General features: G+C 37.7%; 1 protein-coding gene across 3 annotated transcripts in view; it reads right to left on the bottom strand.

Annotated features, from left to right (window-relative positions):
- Positions 1–450: 450 nt before the first annotated feature.
- Positions 451–15347, bottom strand: part of MIPOL1 (mirror-image polydactyly 1) — a 173767-nt gene continuing 158870 nt past the window's right edge. For all 3 annotated transcript variants that reach the window (XM_042868128.1, XM_042868119.1, XM_042868137.1), the window contains one exon: positions 451–5186. In XM_042868128.1, coding sequence (XP_042724062.1) covers positions 5120–5186 — 67 coding nt within the window. In that variant the 3' untranslated portion in view covers positions 451–5119. The remainder of the gene's footprint in view (positions 5187–15347) is intronic.

Raw genomic sequence — 15347 nt, 5'->3', positions numbered from 1 at the left:
AACATTAGGGTTACTACTTATTTATCTTAGCATTCAGAATGACTAAGTTGAAGCTCTGCAGGATTTGGCCAGAATTCTTGTATTTGACTAATTTTACAAACAAGTTTTGGCCACTCACATGAAGATCTAAATTCTGAAAGCATTCTGTAGTTGCATTTCTGAAGTTTAGTTGAATAGAGTTACCAGGTAAATGTTACCTTAAAAATTGATTAAGGTAAAGGCAATATTTTACAAATTAAAAAAAAACAACCAAACACCTCCCCCCAAAAATGAACTTCTTTTGCAAAGACTATTTTAATAAAAGGATTACAAAATACAAAAGAGAGAGAGAGACAGGTAATCTGAGATGTAATTTTGGAATGCAAACTTTTCGTTGAAATGTGCAAGCTCAAACTTAACAAATGTTTAAAATATTTGAGTTTTTCAAATGGTGCCAAAATAAACCATGTCTTTTCTAAAGACTACATATTTAGCTAGGCACCAGCAATGTAAATCTTTCAACCATTTCAAGCATTTGTTTAAAAGCCTCCCAGAACACGTGTGCTCCCAACAAAACTGAAGAATGAAATGTTTAGACCAGTGAAGCTCAACAGCTGACTTATAATCAACCTAATATGAGAACACCACTTTGTTTTTTGGACTCGTGAATGCATTTTATTTACCAATGCATGAGAAAAACAAACAAGGGAAGTCCAGCTCTGTAGACCTGATGTGAAATGGTACAATAATAATAGTCAGCATAACACTGTGATCATAGTGAGATCAATATGAGAGAAACTGTCAGTGAGAGACTTAATGTGTCTTGCAGCTTATTCCTGCATGTGACAAAAATCTTGTGGCACACAAATTAAAAAGAAGAAGAAAAAAATGCTAGCAGCCTTCATCAGGAAGTGTTCTAAATGAAGAAAATAATAGCACAGAAGAATCTTGACATTTAGATAGCAAGTTCATTTGTGTACATGGATTAAGGATGTTATAATTCTTGATCACTTGATAAGAAAATTTATAAAGCCATTTAATTTGAAAATTAAGGTGAATATCTGTAAAGTGTCCTGTGATTTGGAATAAATAGATAAACAAGTATGCCAGTGACAACATAATGACTTTACTAAACTATTTAAATATGATGGCTTATTCATAAGAGCTGTTTTCATGTTCCCCTATATTAATGGTTAACTAGTGAATCTTGCTTTATTGTGAACATATTTAAAGCAGAATCAAACTGACTTCATCTCTGGGATTCTGCAAACATGACTGATCTGGCTCTGAACTTTGCAAGTATCAGTAGTTTTTCTGGCACTCGTGCAGAAAACCACACTACTGATTTTGGGTTATGGGCTGAATGAAAACAGTACTAAATGACTAAAGGTTCACAGTTCTTTTCTGTTAAAGTTGATTTGTCATAATATTGTTAATTAGTGTGGGCTTAGGGAAGGCTTACTATGAATATAATTACAGTGCCGAAAAGCATTAATAACGCTTTTATCCCAAGCCAACATGATGCTATTTACATATTTTACCCTGGCATATTGCAGAAATGGCTCCCAATGCAAGCATGCTGCAGGATCATCAAGAGAAACACAGGAAATCTCACAGGGGTTGAGTATTCCTGAATATCTCAGTGCTCTTCAAAACAACAGGGACACTAATTTGACCAGTAATTACAACTGTCACCATAAGTATTGCCCATGGTGAGCCATCTTTCATCACCGGGAGGAAAACAAACTGCTATTTCTGTTACTTAATCTGATGCAAGCTCATCTTTCTCCACAAGTTAGGACAGAAGTGACTTCTCCATATCTGCTATATAGAGCAGGCTTTCTCTGCCTTCAGAACATTTCACAGACATCAATCACTTCTCACTGAATAAACTGCACAACAAAAGCCAATTTATCTGTGTTATCATTATTGCCTATTTCTACATGTCAGATCAGAGTTCCTGCCCTCATTACACTGAAAGACAAAACTCAGACTGAGTTCACTGAGGCCAGAAATCCACCTGAAGGCACCAAAGGCTGGGCCTCTATTTCTGGAACTGCCCAACCTTTGTCATTCACTACAGCGGGTGAAGAAGTGAAAGTGTTTTGCCATTAACCCACAGAGGTGCCTGAGATCCCCCCCAGGGTGCCCGTGGGCCTCTTGAGGGTCTTCATGCCTTTTACAACAGTCACTGCAGGATTTGTTGAGGACCACACACCATGATATGAGCAAGGAGGAGACAGAGCCCAACTGCTTCAGAATCTTCACCTCCCAGCACAGCCAATTTCCCAAGGCTTTTTCCAAAAGAAAACAAACTTTTCTATCTGAATTTTAAAAACTGATGCCTAATTTAATTATGATTCAAAGTTACATGTGCAGGGTGATATAAAAAAAAAGCTAACTTAAAAGCTCATTACATCTCATGGTCACTTGGTACAAGATGTAAGACAGAATCGGGAAATATTTTTTTATCTTAGGTATAACATGTCAAAAAGAAAATAATGTAGCAAATTTACCATATAGATGTACATAATCAAGTAACACCCACAATAAGAAGTATGCTGATGCTACGTTCCTAAACAAAGCCAGCTGACGCAAGGGGAGGGAGGGCCAACAGCTGTGCTATACAGAGCCTGCACTCACACAGTAATTGGCTCAGAGGAGGAAGGATTTGGGGCAAGGTGAGAAATTCTGATACACATGGGGAGGAAGAACCTAGCACATTCATGCATAGAAAACAAGCCGTGATTAAGTAAACTTGCATTTCCCAAGCAACAAACAAGCTCCCTCAATACAGTTGCCAAAGGAGTAAGATGGAAAATCTTCACACGGAAAAATATGTAGTTAAAAGTTAGCTCGAAACAACAGCTAACAATAAATGTATCATTTTCACAGTGAATATAAACTAACTTACTGTCCTATAGGAATCTTTGTCAGACACCATGCTGTTCAACTTATTTCAAGGCCATTAGAAATTGCCTTGAAAAAGGGGATAATCTGGAGATAAATGATATTTCCTAAAGAAATATCATTGCTAAGGATGAGCTGTGGAATAGGAACAAGTGGTAATCAGTCAGGGAATGCATAGTAATACAGCAGCTGAACGTTCAGAAAATGGTTTTGATCTGTTCTGATCTTGTACACCCCATGATGAATCCTGAACTGGATATTATAACTGAAGAATAAGATCTAAAGTTATTATTATTATACAAGTACTAACTTAAAAGACACAAGCTTTCCTAAAGAAATTCTAATGCTTAAACAATTACAAATAGCTTGAAGAATAAAACAGAAAACATAATTATGACATCTGTTAAAGTCACAGCTTGAATACCATGCACAAATCCTGCTCTATCTTGGTAAAAACACCGAAGAACTAGAAAAGAAATAGATCAGCATGACAAGGCAAGTTGAAAACATGAGACAGCTCCTCTATGAGAGACTTGGTCTTCTGTCTGGAAGGTGGATGATTGAATGATGAAAAATACATAAAATCATAAGGGATGAAAAAATGGTACAAACAGGAATGGCTGTTCGATGTTTTTGTAGTAGAAAAACTAGGTTATACCATTTCCTCAAGCAGAACTGGTTCAACAGTGCTGACAGCTCAGGTGATCTTTTCTTTCAATTAGTGATCCAAGGTTCAATGAAGACAATGGAAAAAAGAGCATTGAGTTGTCTGAATGCAGAATGGGAGCACTCTAGAGAGTTGGAAGGGGCTGGGTGCTGGGTTGATGGGCTTCTGGACTGGAAGCATGAAACTTTCATCCCACTGAATACATGTGGAGAGACTTCAGTCTCACTGGCTATCTCAGGATTGAACAAAGGTCAAAAAGGAGCTCTTCAGGAGTTTCTGAAGTGACCCTGGATAAATTTGGCTTGAAGGAATGCTACTCATTTCCCTGCAAGGGGCCAGATTTGTTGGGCAGCTGCCTTGAACTGACTCTTTAGTTCGCATTTGCTTGTGTGATAAAAATATGCAGAGTACATGGAGATATTTGGTTCCCAAATATACATCTAGGGCCAACTCTCCTATATCTTTGGGTAATGTCTACAATGACTGTGTACCTGCAATTTTCCTCCCCACTCCTCTGTTTCTTTCCTCTTTGTATGATTTTGTCCTTCAGCCTTCAAGTTCTCTCCCAGGGCACTTTGGGAGTCAGCAAAGCAGAGGGCTGGCATTCTGGCCCCAAATCCAACCCGGATGGTACTCCTGCATTGCAGAGCAATCAGAGGTCAAAATAAAGCTGGGAAAACATTCTTGCAGGAAATGTCTGAGCCACTCACCTTACAACAAATAGATGCGTTTTGACTGTAAGGTGATTTCTGAACATCTGAAGGATTTACCCTATAGGGAAGGACAGAGGAGTAACCGAAAACAAACCAGGAAACCTTCCCCACTGTCTGAGATACCCCACAATGTCTCAAGGCTTTCACACAGCGATTTATGATTATTTATGCAGTTGTTCCTCCAGTGAAACCTAGCTATACACTTCTTTAGAAGGTATGCTGAAAATACCATGTACTCCAGCAGCTATTCAAGTGTTGTATAAAGCTATAAGTGCATCCTTCCTTTAGATGTAGCTATGGTTATTAGCTGCAATGGGCTGTAAGTAAAGAGGAAAAAAATCTCCAACACAGTGGACAGAACTATTTCTTGAACGCAAACTTACTTTATCAATTACTGTATTTAATATACAAATACCAGACTGTTTGCAGTTTCATAAATAACACAAGGGATTCAAATTTTGAAGCTGTTTTCCAGGATTTTGCACCTGAAGCTGGAGGTATTTGAACACATGGTAAAGCTGTGCCTTGCTTGCAGCAGACTGTAGTCTAGTTACACTGATGGAACAGACTGTTAAAATAAGCATCTACATCATTTTTCATAGTACACAGAGCCACAATGCATCTGCTTAAAAACAAATATATGTTTGCAGTGAAACATTTCAACAAATCACAGAACTCAGCAGCAAAGTAGTTAAACATTTATGATTTGATTTTATCTCAGCTTGGAATGTCGCTGGAGTGTCCCACTTCTAACAACTGTTTGCTAAGTTAAGGCTTTAGTGTTTACACAGTGCTGAATGAAGCAGCCTGGTCACCAGATGTGAATGCTTCCTTAGACTGAAGCTTTCAATCAGATCACGGTCCTAATGGTCCCTGCTCCAACCTTCTTCCTCAGGACGTCCACCAGCCTTTCCAACCTGAGAGGGGGCAGGGAAGAGGGAGAGGAGAAAAAAAAGGAAGCTAATGTTAGGAATGTTCTGGCTGAAAGAGACAGTGTTTGCACTGAACCAAGCTGTCCTGGTGGTGGTCACGCTCAGAAACAAAGCACTACTGTAAAGGAGAGACATTAAGGGAAAACGCAGACAACTTACAGAAAACTTTTTAACCTAAAACCCAACCCATCTGCAGGGATACATAGCAACTTGCTTTTCTTTTATAGTATATGGAGTATGTGAATCCCCATAAGGAACAAACACAAAACGCTGTACAGCAATTGTGGCACACATACTCTTTGGTGTTAGCACAATGTTCAGCTCTTGCACTTTTAAAAATTTGGCCAGTTCATACCTCTTCTTAAACTTAACACTTAGCTGTTGTTTCCCTTTAAAAAACACCCTGCTGTTACCCAGCAGTGCAAGATATTTTTATTGTTCAATTTATAAATTTATGCCCAAATCCCATGTGTTTTATGTCAGAAGCTCTTTCAAAGTAATGACAAGCCAAGTCTCTGATGTGCACAATGATATTTGAAGGTGGCCTGTATGATTGTTATGGAGATTACAGAAAAATTAACAGTCAAAATAAGTGGGTCAGAGAGGCATCTAATCCTTAATTTTAATGGACAAGCTATAAGCATGTCCAGCAACTTGAGGGCTTCATTTGTTCTTTCCTTTTGTAGGTAGGGAAACACAAAGGGCTATACATGTGTTTAGGGTTTTTCCATTTGCAGGCATTTATTTTCAGCATTCCAGTAATCTTGCATTTAAGCTACTTCTTCAATTTTATGGAATTCTTCCATGAAAGCTATCCCACATATAAACTATCTATACAGAGCTAGGCACTGCAAGTAATGGAACACTTTCAGAGCAGAACCAGCATATTATGCACACACCTTCTACAATGGATCAAAAAGAACCACAAGTTCAAGTAGCTGTATTCACTACTGCAAAGTTGACCATTGCTTCTTATCAGAAAAGGTTTTTTTTTTTTTTAAATAAATATTATATAACATAAGGAATGTAGATAGGAAGTAAAAAATAACATCATTTTATCAAAACTGTAAAATGTATTTTATCTAATGGCTGTATCAGAGCAGGAAAACCAGTTAACACATTTTGGATTTAATGCCACAAGTCGTGACTAACACGCATGGTACGTACTGAAACACTCTTGTTTTCCAGGAACCACAAAGTGACATGAAACTACACCTCTTATTGTACTCACCAGATGACTTAATTCCTGAAACTTGATTAAGAATTCACCACCCTAACACAATTATCAGACACCAGGAAATGTATGTGGAAAGTTCACCTGGTTCTAGTTGTTTCATAGGGATTCTGAAGAATCAACTATTAATGACTTCAATTTCACTTTTTAAGTATAGGTAAAAAGTTACTGCTTAGCCATGCCTCTCCCTCCTACTGTCCATGTACTGATTTTCCTTTTTTAATCAACAAGTGCATTTTTTCCTGTTTTGTATCATAAATCTATGGCACTTTGTCTTTCTGAAGGCGCTACCCAGACAGTTCTAAAACACTACAGTTTGTTCACACACGTACAAAGTCAGGCATACTTATTCCTTAAAATGGATGAATCTATGCTTTCTGGGTTCTAACAGCTCTAACTCATAGTTACTTATAGGTCACACTTTCCTCAGCTCCTCCTCCTGAGATGTTTTCCTGTTAAATCAGCTCCATGTGCAACTTTAGAAAACAATGACAGATCATCCCTCAATATCAACAGAAATGAGGACTTTCTACCCTCTACTTTCAGAAGCACCACTGCAGCTTTTTTACCACTTTAAACATCACTGGAGGCCCTCCCCCCCACTCTCTCTCACTAAAACCTTCTCTAATATGCTTCAGGACACAAAGGAAAGGAGTAACATTTAAAACAGAAGGTTTGGATTGCCAATTATTTCTTGATAAACAGCAGAAACAGCAAAATCCAAAGCCAGAGCTTATTAAAATTTCTGCTCAGTCTAAAGGAAATCACGTAGCTTACAGAAGAGGGGTAAAAATGTATTTAATGATTGAGGTTTCCTTCAGAGATGCAGGCTAGGGGTCCTACAGTAAGGCTCAGCTGTGCTCCACACTGGGATCAGCCAATGGCACTGCACATGGCAGTATGCAAGTTAGTGAGGAGCTGCCCGTGTTTGAACAGAAATGCCACTGGGATGAAAGTAGATGTCTTCTGTTTAACCTTGAAACTGTCAGGCTTCATAGAAAATAATGAGGCTTAACAAACATAGCTTCTGCTTTTCAAATGAATGATGACTGAAATAATCAAAATGAAGTATCCAGCACCAAATTCAGACCGTGCAGGGCTTATTTGCCTTTTGATTCAGTCATGTGTGGATTTGCAAATTTATTTATTCTTTATTAGAAGAAGGAAAAAAAAATGCAGCAGGGGATTAAGAAACTGTACCTTTGAAAGAGATTTAAACAATAATGTAAAAGAGAAACAGTAACAGCTATTTATAAGATAAAAAAAACAGAGGGCAAAATTCACCCCTACACAGACACAAGACCCAATATACCACTGAAATCCCTCTTAAGCCTACAAAATAATGCTATGGGCTGAATCAGTGCTTAATAACTCTTGATACAGGCCTCAGGGGGCTTTTCGGAAAGATAATCCTGTACTCTTTGTTCACCCAGGGCCCAACTCTGCCATTCTGACTCACACTAAGCAACATTTTTCTTTGTGAGTAATAAAAGACAGCTAATAAGACCATTTGTGTAAGCGAGGCACTACCTGTGAGGGGTGAGGATGACAGAATCACCCCTTCTTGGCCAGGCTTTGCACCAAGCCTGGTGGCTTACTGCAGGCTGCTCCTTTTGGAAAGTGAGCATCTTAATCTGCAATAACCTAAAAGAATAGTGCGATGCCTCAAAATCAAAACTAACTGAAATGTCTCAACAGCCAAATGAGACATGCTGAGAACTACCCTGAAAGTCTAGAGGTCTGTAGAGTTTGATTCAAAATACAGAGGGCAGTGACCTGAAGAAAGCATCTTCTATTGCTTTGTGCAATCATGATTCACCTACCAGTACAGCCTCACTATATTTTACTTCGCTAAAAGCAGCACTGACTACACTTGATGGTATGCTAAGACATGGATTTAACAAATGAAGGTTTCTTTTCCTTGCGAATAAACACTCTTCTTGGTATAAACGCAGTGTGCAATATGACGCTTGGAACAACTGAGCAAAAGATACATCATTGTGAAGAGTCTTGAAATGTTGCCTAAACATGAATGTTGTCAGCTATGTCTTTCTCAAGACAGATTCTCCATCATTCTCAGCTCCTCTTTCAATTATTTTAAATTGCATTCTCTTACCATCTATACAGCTGACTAGAGCCTAAACAGACTGCATGATATTACATGGAATACTCTTACATAGTTCCTGAAAAGACTGACAAAATAATTTGACTTTTAGCAGATCTTCATAGAGTTTTATTCCCTTGAGCATAAACATTTCGATCATAGAATCAGCTTCAATCAGACTTAAAATTCTTACTGCCAGAGAAGTTTGTTTAAGGAGCCCAGAAGCTGGATGTAGAGTTGAAAAAACCAGTATCTACTGGTGTAACCACCCTCTCTACTGCTGACTAATGAAGAAATCCAGCTTTAAGCTGGAGCTTGGGATCAGGAAAAAATCTGAAACCATGTAAATCCACATAGCTTCTCCCACACTGCTACATTTTTGACCAAAAGAACTCACTCCAAATGAATGTGGTGGCTTTCATCCATAAGTTCTGTACATGACAGAGTTGCATTGTCACAGATCTTCCAGCGCATTGTGCCCCAGAAGTGGCCAAAACGTATGTTCAAATGAAAAGAAACCCAATGAAAGCATCCTTCAAGTAGCCTATGCCCTAATCTGCAAAGTAATATACAGACTAGCAGAAAACAATAGCTTCTACCTGCATATGGGGGGGGGTAAGTGATAAAAGCAAAATCCTCCTGGATTTTGAAATGCTATATAAAGGCTTATAAACCTAAACTACAACCCTTAGTTATCTTTCCAATAGATAAGATTAGGTTTAGGCTATGAAGATGGCCTTACTTGCATGATATCTAGCTTCTTCTGGAATGTGTTTTGCGAACACAAATTCCCTTTAGAAACCAAGCATTTAAAAATATATTAGATAAGTACAATGCATTGGACAAAAGCATTGCAAGCAATTTAGCAGCTAAGCTCAGTGAAAAACTGACTGCTCACTGAGGGGTCACACAAAAAAATTCACTTAATTTCACTTCAGTATGAAAAAAAACAACTTTTTTCTCTCCTTTCCTTTGGTTTTCCTCTTGGATATGTTTCACTGAACTCTGCAGAGTATTTTTGCAAAAGTCAAGGAAACTAGTGAGACAGAGAGGAGAGGCTGCTTTGAGAAAAGCACCTTCCTAGAATTAGGTGCTTGGTTAGTGCATCATTTACTCTAGAGGTGAGAGGAAACTGGTTCAGATCTGGGTTTTGTAGAAGTGAGCCAGACTCCAGTGGCTTCCCTCTTCAGGAAACAGCACTGTGCTAACATTGGGTTCTGAGGAACTGTTTTCAGTTTCAATTGTGGAAGCTGTTCTCTTCGAATAAAATGTTTAAATATTTATAGCACCAAAGCCTGGAATGTACAGGTAAGGCCTTGCAGTAGGTGGCCTGCCATGCTACAGAGGCATCTCTCTCTTGCCCTCTGTGTGGGTGAATGAAACTTTAACTATTCTTACTCCTAAATTTAAATATTATTTTTGTCACCATAAAAACCTGCCTTTAGAAAAACAGTAAGTTCCAACTGATTTACTAAAAAACATAACCTGGCTGCATGTAATGGGTCATATACCAAACTTCCTTTGTAAACCATCATTCTGTTAATGACTACACTGGCTCAGAAGGACCAGTTTCCTAACTGCTTAACCAAATTTCCTCTGCACTTTTTGCATTGGATTCTGGGTATTCAGCAGCAGTTTTAAACCTGATGCCAGAATTACTGGGTAGAATTCTGTGCCCTGTGGTAGACAGGTGGCTGGACTGACTGATATAAATAGTCTTAAAAGATAAGTCTTAGAGACTGATTTAGCAGCATCAGCAAACTCTAAACTGTGGTACACCACAGTGTTGAATCTAATTACTCCAGACACTGCAGCCAATTCCTGCCTGACCAACACTGGTTGTAATGTCACTCCAAAATGTATGTTCGATTAAACTTACAGACCTTAAATTTGGCTCGGCAAGCCATTCTGTCTCTGAAAAGCCCTGTCACAAAACAAGCATTCCTATTAAATCCCTTTCTCAGCTCATCTTCTCAGCTCAAAAGAGTAATTCTGTATATGATTAAACTTAGAAGCAAATACAGCCAGTTGGGCTCCTGACAGCAGACATATTTCAAAATAAACCGGGCTTACACAGGCCTTGGCTAAAATATTAAGCCTTTATCTGTGGTCCACAATAACTAATCTTGTCACATTGTTTGCTTTCTACCTTCTGTTTGGAAGATTATGAGCTAGCTCACCATTACTATTCACCTTGTGCCATCACCAGCAGCAGGAAAAGTAAGTGATAAACGCAGTTGGTCTGTTTTTACAGTATTTCACTCTACTTTGAATTAATGTAGATTGCTACACAGAATACTGTGTACAGAAAGTACAGAATAATACAGAATCAGCACTTCTGCATCTGTGCCAGGTTTTATGCCACCTTGTGAAAGGTATTGGTCCTTTGCTTTCAAATTCTTTCTCAAGACAGCATACGCCAATTGTCTAAAATAAATGAAGTTATAAGAAAGAAAAAGAAACCCTGGAATTATTATGCTATGGCACCATCTGCTTCAGTAAACTGAAATCTACAGTATACTTGCCCTTTAGACCAGACAGAGACCTGTACTGCTGGATCCAACTTTCAGATCTAAGCACATGCCTGGCATTGAAGAGTTAAGAAACAGTAAGTAATTGAAATAGAGAATATATTGGCATACTGGAGGCCAAATGATACTCATCACATTATTTAATCAGATCACAGAACTTCACCTAATTAACACCAGCTTCAGTCCCACAGTTTATATACTGGTTTTATGCAAAGTTTACTACTTTTACTTGTGCAAGAAAACCCTTTTCCATATCTCTTTCCATAAGCCTGAAATGCTTTTAGTACTGACAGTTATTGTTTCCACTCTCTTTGTATCACAGTCTCTTTCTAGAAGAAATCTTGACACATAAGCCTACTCTTCACTGTGACAGCACTTCCACATAGTTTGTGCTGATATGACTAGGCAAGGATCTCCTAGATTTTCTTGCAGGAACTCTCCATCATCTGCCTAAGAAAAGCCAGCAGTTTTACTTTACTGCTAATGTATCTTCACCACAGAAAGTATTCTGTCATAGTATTTATTCATCTCAAAAGAGGAATAAAATCAGCTGAGAAGAAAGCTGATACTTCCTATCAACTCCTGAAGAGCACTAGTTCTGCCATCTGGTAATAATGAAAAGTATGACTAGAGAGCCATGACTTACAGGCATGCTTATTCTGTCTCTGAACAGTTCCCCACCTTCTTTTTTGAGAGCAATACAGTCTCAGAAAAGCAAATATTCTTTCATTTGAACACTCACAATCTGGAAGGATGGTCAGAAATGTTATGTGTTTAAAAGGCAGACATCAAGCCTATTTTGAATCATGCACATTTTGCATGTGGCAAAAACAGCATGCAGAGAAGGGAAATGACCTGCTGAAGCTCAGTCAGCCAAGAAGACAGAAAAGACCTGCAATTGTGGTTTTTTTTTTCCTAGTTTAACTTTATATACAAGTAGTTTTGAGCTGGACTGGGTTCCTCATGTGCGCGCATGCATGCACACATATTTTAGAAGTACGGGCATAAATGCCTACAGAATTAAGAGTCTAAAATTGTTGGGTACAGAGCACAGTTCTCTTGGCACTTGGCACTACTTAACCCTCTTATTCCATATTCAGCTGAGACATACTTCAGTAAATGCAGAAAGGACCTTCTTTGAAGCAAGTTTTGTTTTGTTGTAAATTCTTCTTCAGGAATATTAAAAAAAGGTAAAAAATCTAATGCCAAAACAACTAATACGCTCAAAACAAAGAGTTAGGATTTCAGATGCAGGAAGAGTAGTTTGATAATACTTATAAGAATCTGTAGAAAATGGGGTTACTAAGAGACTCTAAACTTCAAAAGGATCAGTATGAGGTAAGTCACCTTATTACACCATTCTGTGTATTTCTTATAAGCCTTCTTTGTAGGGCCAGGTCTGAACCTCTCAGTTGCCAGTCCCACCACTTTTGAGCATGTTCTAGTTAAGCAATGCTTACAGCGAGTTCATAAAAATCTAAAACACTGATGCACTGCTCAGGCTGTTTCCCAAGTCCACCCCACCAAAGCACAACCTTGGCCGACCCCCCTTGATATCATAAGCAATGAAGACAGCATTAGCTTTTCATGATTCCACAACCATTTTACAAAACCTGATGCAGTCTTGCTGGCTCTAGGCAGCACTCAGCTATGTTCTGTCTCCCTGAGGTGGTTGTGACCAAGAGCAATCTGGAACTTGTGGTGAGAAAATTCCTTCCCATAAAATACTGTCAAATTCCTGCCCTATACATTAAAAGTATCACATTTAAATAGGTTTGATGTATTTCAATAGACTTTCTCTCTTGTGTAACTCATGTGATGCTGTCCACATTGGAAAGATTTTTGTGGAACTGGAAAGATCAAAGAACTGTAGAAAAGGGTTTGGATGCAAGAAGAAAGGATTTAGTGGAGCTCTCAGTTGCGATAAACCCTTCATAATGGGCTCAGACTGGTAGCTGAGCTCCCCACCTGTCTGATTGAAGACAAAGATGCCCAAAGACTTCTCCTGGATGCATGAAGTCATCCTCCTAAAAAATATTTCTAGAGAAAATAAGAGCAGTCTTTCCTCACTAGTGGATCAGCAAAAAAAACCCCAAACAAACAACAAAATAACCAAACATGCATGAAACATCCTCTCCTTCTCTTAGTAGGACAGATAGATGAAATCAGCATGAAGGTTATTGAAGTGATGTTGCAACGGAGTCCTACATGTAGGGACAAAACTAGAAAAAATGCCTCATTGCTCATTCACACATAAAAAATGGGATTTTAAAATATTAGCTGAGAATCAGCATCACAAACTGAAGTGTCTTCTTCAAATGTGTAGCGTTCCTTAAAGCACAACCAAGACCTTCCACCATGTTACCAACCATTTGAAGCCATGTAAAGTAAGTAAAGAAGTAAAACCAAGTCTTCCCACTTTTAAGCCTCAGTGAGCTACCTGCAGAAGCAGGCACCTAAACTATTTCCAACATTCTCCTGCAAGACAATTCACGGATATTTTTTTTTGCACTGGCCTTCTAGGCCCATTTTGCTACATTTTCCATGCAACTGGAAATGAGTTTCAGTGTCACATTTCTGTTCTCTTGCTTCTGGGAGATGAGAGAATTCATGAGCGAGGATGAATTAGTAAAGAATCAGTGCTCCTGAAGCTAATTTTGAAGACAGCTTAAATTTTTCTCAACTAGTGACCTTCCAGACTCTAATCTTGCTAGCAATTCTGCCTGGTGGTGACATGAATGAGACTGATATTAAAAAAAAAAAAAAAGGCTTTTAATTTCTGCTGATGCAAGCATAAAAATTTGGCTTTACATCAAAACTTCTAAAATTCTTGAAAAGCATTAGTGTTTAAAATCAGAGTAATTTCAAATGTCTTTTGTGTAGTTTTCTGTTTAAGATATTCTTTTCATTATATGTAGATGTGCACTTATTACACCCTTCAAATCATTTACATGATTATATTGCTAAATAAAAATATAAGGTAATAGAAACTGATATATGGAATAAAGTGCAAAATACAGTCATTTTATTATTCATATCTCCAATATCTGCAGCGTCTTCCATCCAAAGGATGAATTTTGATACTTTCTACAGGTAAAAATTCTATAACCTGAAAGAGAAATGATAAAATTTGGTCCTAAAGATTTATGTCTTATGGCAACTCAATCTTTAGTTGTGTGTCCTTATATTTAACCCACGTATAGCAGAAAACTAGAACAGGCAATTATGGGGTTAAAGATGTTGCTGGTGCTCATGTCTAGAAACACAGTTAATACTGCATTTAAAAAAAAAAATCTTGTTTGAAAAATTAAACGGCTTTTAAAACATCTGGCTATTACTTAGATGACTTAGTATTAGATTAGAAACATGAACAGTTTGTATATACATATACATATATACATACACACACACACACACATATATACTCATTAAAGAACTGGTACCTGCTTCAGTAAAGTACACTTAATTTTAAGGAGTGGGAGAATATTCAGTGATTTCAAGCTTGCTTAAAATTAAATACTTCACTGGTTTGGGTCTTCTCAATTATTTTTATCTGATGATGACTAATCCAGCAATTCTCTAAAAGTTTATATGTATTTCAGAAGCTTCAGCAAGCCTGGTATTTCTTGTTCAGCTCTGCACATAGATTTACAGTATTCAGTCTTTTGCATATGTTAGGAAACAGTATGAGCATTAACAGAAATACCGCAAATTTATTTTTATTCCCTCAGCCAAGCCACAAATAAATGACTCCTGCAAACAAACTAAATACTATTTAGTAACGGCAATGCAAATGCCATTAATTTATTTTATTTGGATATAAAATATTAAAGAAAATGATTATTTGCTGTGATACTCATTTTATCATCTTGGTAGAAAAGCAACTCTGAGAAAAAGTTCTCTTTCCTTTCTTCAAGGAGAACTCAATCTGTTTCTCAAAGTTATTAAATATTTTTTTCATAGAATAGTTATCTATAAACTTACAAACACTGTGTCAGAATGCTTCCTCCTATTGGGCAAACAACTTCAAAATCTGATTTGTTTGTGTTATTGGCCTTACTAAATAATGGCCTTTGCAAGTCTGGTTTATACCATTTATGTTAAATATGCCAACATTCTGATTTTGCACTGAAGTATTCCACAACAAGCTGATATTATACAATACAAACCCAAGAGCTAGCCAATCCAGTTTACTGAGAGTACTTAGTGTATTTTGCTACTGATAAATCAATAAAACCATGTTGTAATCTACAAACTTCCATCTCTGTGAAGCAGCT

The sequence above is a fragment of the Lagopus leucura genome, unplaced genomic scaffold, assembly GCF_019238085.1.
Source record: "Lagopus leucura isolate 7727_CA_CO unplaced genomic scaffold, USGS_WTPT01 Super-Scaffold_1, whole genome shotgun sequence".
NCBI lineage: Eukaryota > Metazoa > Chordata > Aves > Galliformes > Phasianidae > Lagopus > Lagopus leucura.
The sequence above is the reverse complement of the archived record's forward strand: the minus strand, read 5'-3'. Positions and strand labels throughout refer to the sequence as shown.